The sequence below is a fragment of the Beauveria bassiana genome (assembly GCF_000280675.1).
Source record: "Beauveria bassiana ARSEF 2860 unplaced genomic scaffold BBA_S00005, whole genome shotgun sequence".
Classification (NCBI taxonomy): Eukaryota; Fungi; Ascomycota; class Sordariomycetes; order Hypocreales; family Cordycipitaceae; genus Beauveria; species Beauveria bassiana.
The window spans coordinates 494,315-496,476 of NW_007930840.1; the positions used below are offsets into that span (position 1 = coordinate 494,315).

The following is a 2,162-nucleotide window of genomic DNA, read 5'->3' on the forward strand; positions in this document are numbered from 1 at the left end:
CTCTCTCTCCTCCTCTCTCTCTCTCTCTCTCTCTCACACTTGTGCCATTTTAGGCATTTGCCCAGGCTCCCCTATTTGTCCGAAAAAAAAAAAAGCCACTTGAAATCGTAGAACATGATTCCAGACAGTAAGCTGCAGTGCCCCCCCGGGGTGGGGTAGGTAAGGAGCACCGGAGTCGTTCTTCCAAAGTGCCGGGCATGCTATCCGCGAAACAAATCTGTCCTCGTCATCTGGGGGCCACAAGCCCACCCGTCGCCATTATCTCCGATGCACGCACAGTTCTGCTCTATTAGCGATTAATTAACGGCGCATTCTAATTTCTTGTTCTTTTTATTTGTTAGTGCTGCCATTGTTTCGCGTGGCTGGGCGATTCCCACTTGACAAGAGGTCGAGGGGGGCGAAGCAAGTGGGAGGGCCGAAGGCTCTGCGTGTTGCATCTACCCACGAATCACTAGGTAGATGATATGTAGCCACAAAGCAACAAGCCCGCGTCTTGTCTGCAACCGAATGTTTTTGATTCTTCTTCTTCTTCTTCTTCTTCGCTTAACAAAGTTTAGGTCGAGACATTCATGTCCGTACTCTGACTCGAACTACCACGCCCCAGCCCGTGCTGCTCTCCCAGATGCCCATCTCATTCTCCCGCCGAAACGTAACCTCCTCCGCCGTGACATGCATCGACACGTCGTCAGCCACTTCCACAGCAGCATCCGGCCGAGAGGCCACCGCCGGTACCGGCGAGCCATTTCCCTCGCTGTTGCTTTTCCTCCCACCGCCAAACAAGTTCCACTTTGACTTGCTCTTTCTCGCCTCTGCCACCTTGGCTGCGACTGTTGGCCTGTCCACGACCACCACCTTGCGCTTCGGCTGCAGGCATTTTGCCAGTCTCTTGGCCATGTCTTCGTCCTTCCACCACAGTTTGTCCTGCTCCTCTTCATCCTCCTCCTTATCCTTGCCTCCTCTAGCTGCATCCTCTCCCCAGCGTCCCCAGCCATCAAACTCTTGTTGCTGCTCCGCGCGGCCGCTTACCCCCCGTCGTCCCCCGTCGTTTGCTGCAGGCTGCTTGCTGTCCGTCGGCATCATATTCTTTGTCGGTGCTACTCGCGTCCGCACCCTGACCACGCTCTGCGCATCCTCCGCCTCTGCAGGCGTCCAGTCCGCCGCGATGGCTCCCTCGGGAACGAGCGTCGCCTGCACGAGTTGCTCGTCGAGCGCGGCGACAGACGCGAGCAGCGCCTCGACGTGCGGCACCAGAAGCGCAAGGAGCTGCGAGTCGTGCTGGTCTTGTCGCGAGGCCCGCGAGGCCTGCTGCGCGCGAATCTGGCCGCGCAGCGAGGTGAGGTGCGCGGCGAAGAGCGAGTCGGGATGGATCGACGAGGAGCTGGGCTCTGGCGAGTAGGGCGGCGGGAGCTCACCGTCGCCGATGAAGGCTTCTTCTGGTCGTTTTGACATTTCGGAGTCATGTAGGTACCAGAACAAAAAGGCAACTGATGACCTGTCTGGTTGGTTTATGTAGCTTCGTGCCTGACTGTGGTAGACTGATGCAAGCAACTTACTAGGTAGGTACCTGAGTACCTGAGGTATACAGCGCAGCTCGAGGCGCACAGGTGACCTCATTCTTGCCTGACGAGGCGCCTTCAGCGCTCAGCCTCACTGTAACCCCAAACACCCCGCTGTAAACCCGGCTGTAGATCCGTCGGGCGACGCCCCGCCTCGTCCGGCCCGCTCAAGGTGTTGGTCTATTTACGGATACATAACGACCCCGAAACCTGAGACATGAACATGTTTGCGACACTCAAAAAAATAAGTGGCCAAGATGGTTATTTAACCCTCAAGGGTAGAGTTTATAAAGTTCGTAGTCGCGGCATCGTAAACGCAAGTCTATTATGTCATGTGGTTGACTGAATCTCTAGGACAAATTGGTATCAAGTGGTGAGACTTTGTTAATAAAGTGTGATGGTAAATACATTTTCAAATCAAAGTATCTATATAACCCAGAAGTACTGAAAAGGGACATATGCTGATAAGACATTCGATTTTCCTCGTTTCATCCATTTGGCTCTATGTTTTTCCCATCACAAACTGACACATTACATATATGTCTCGATCGTAGAAGGAACGCGGTTGGTAGTGGCTTAATTGGCAGCATCGGCAGCACCAGCAAC

General features: G+C 54.3%; 1 protein-coding gene across 1 annotated transcript; it reads right to left on the reverse strand.

The window, feature by feature from the left end:
- Positions 1-567: 567 nt before the first annotated feature.
- Positions 568-1,449, reverse strand: BBA_02450 (uncharacterized protein; the record flags this gene model as incomplete). The annotated part of the gene is made up of 1 exon (XM_008597547.1): positions 568-1,449. The coding sequence occupies one exon, from the start codon at positions 1,447-1,449 to the stop codon at positions 568-570; it is 882 nt and encodes a 293-aa protein (XP_008595769.1).
- Positions 1,450-2,162: the final 713 nt, after the last annotated feature.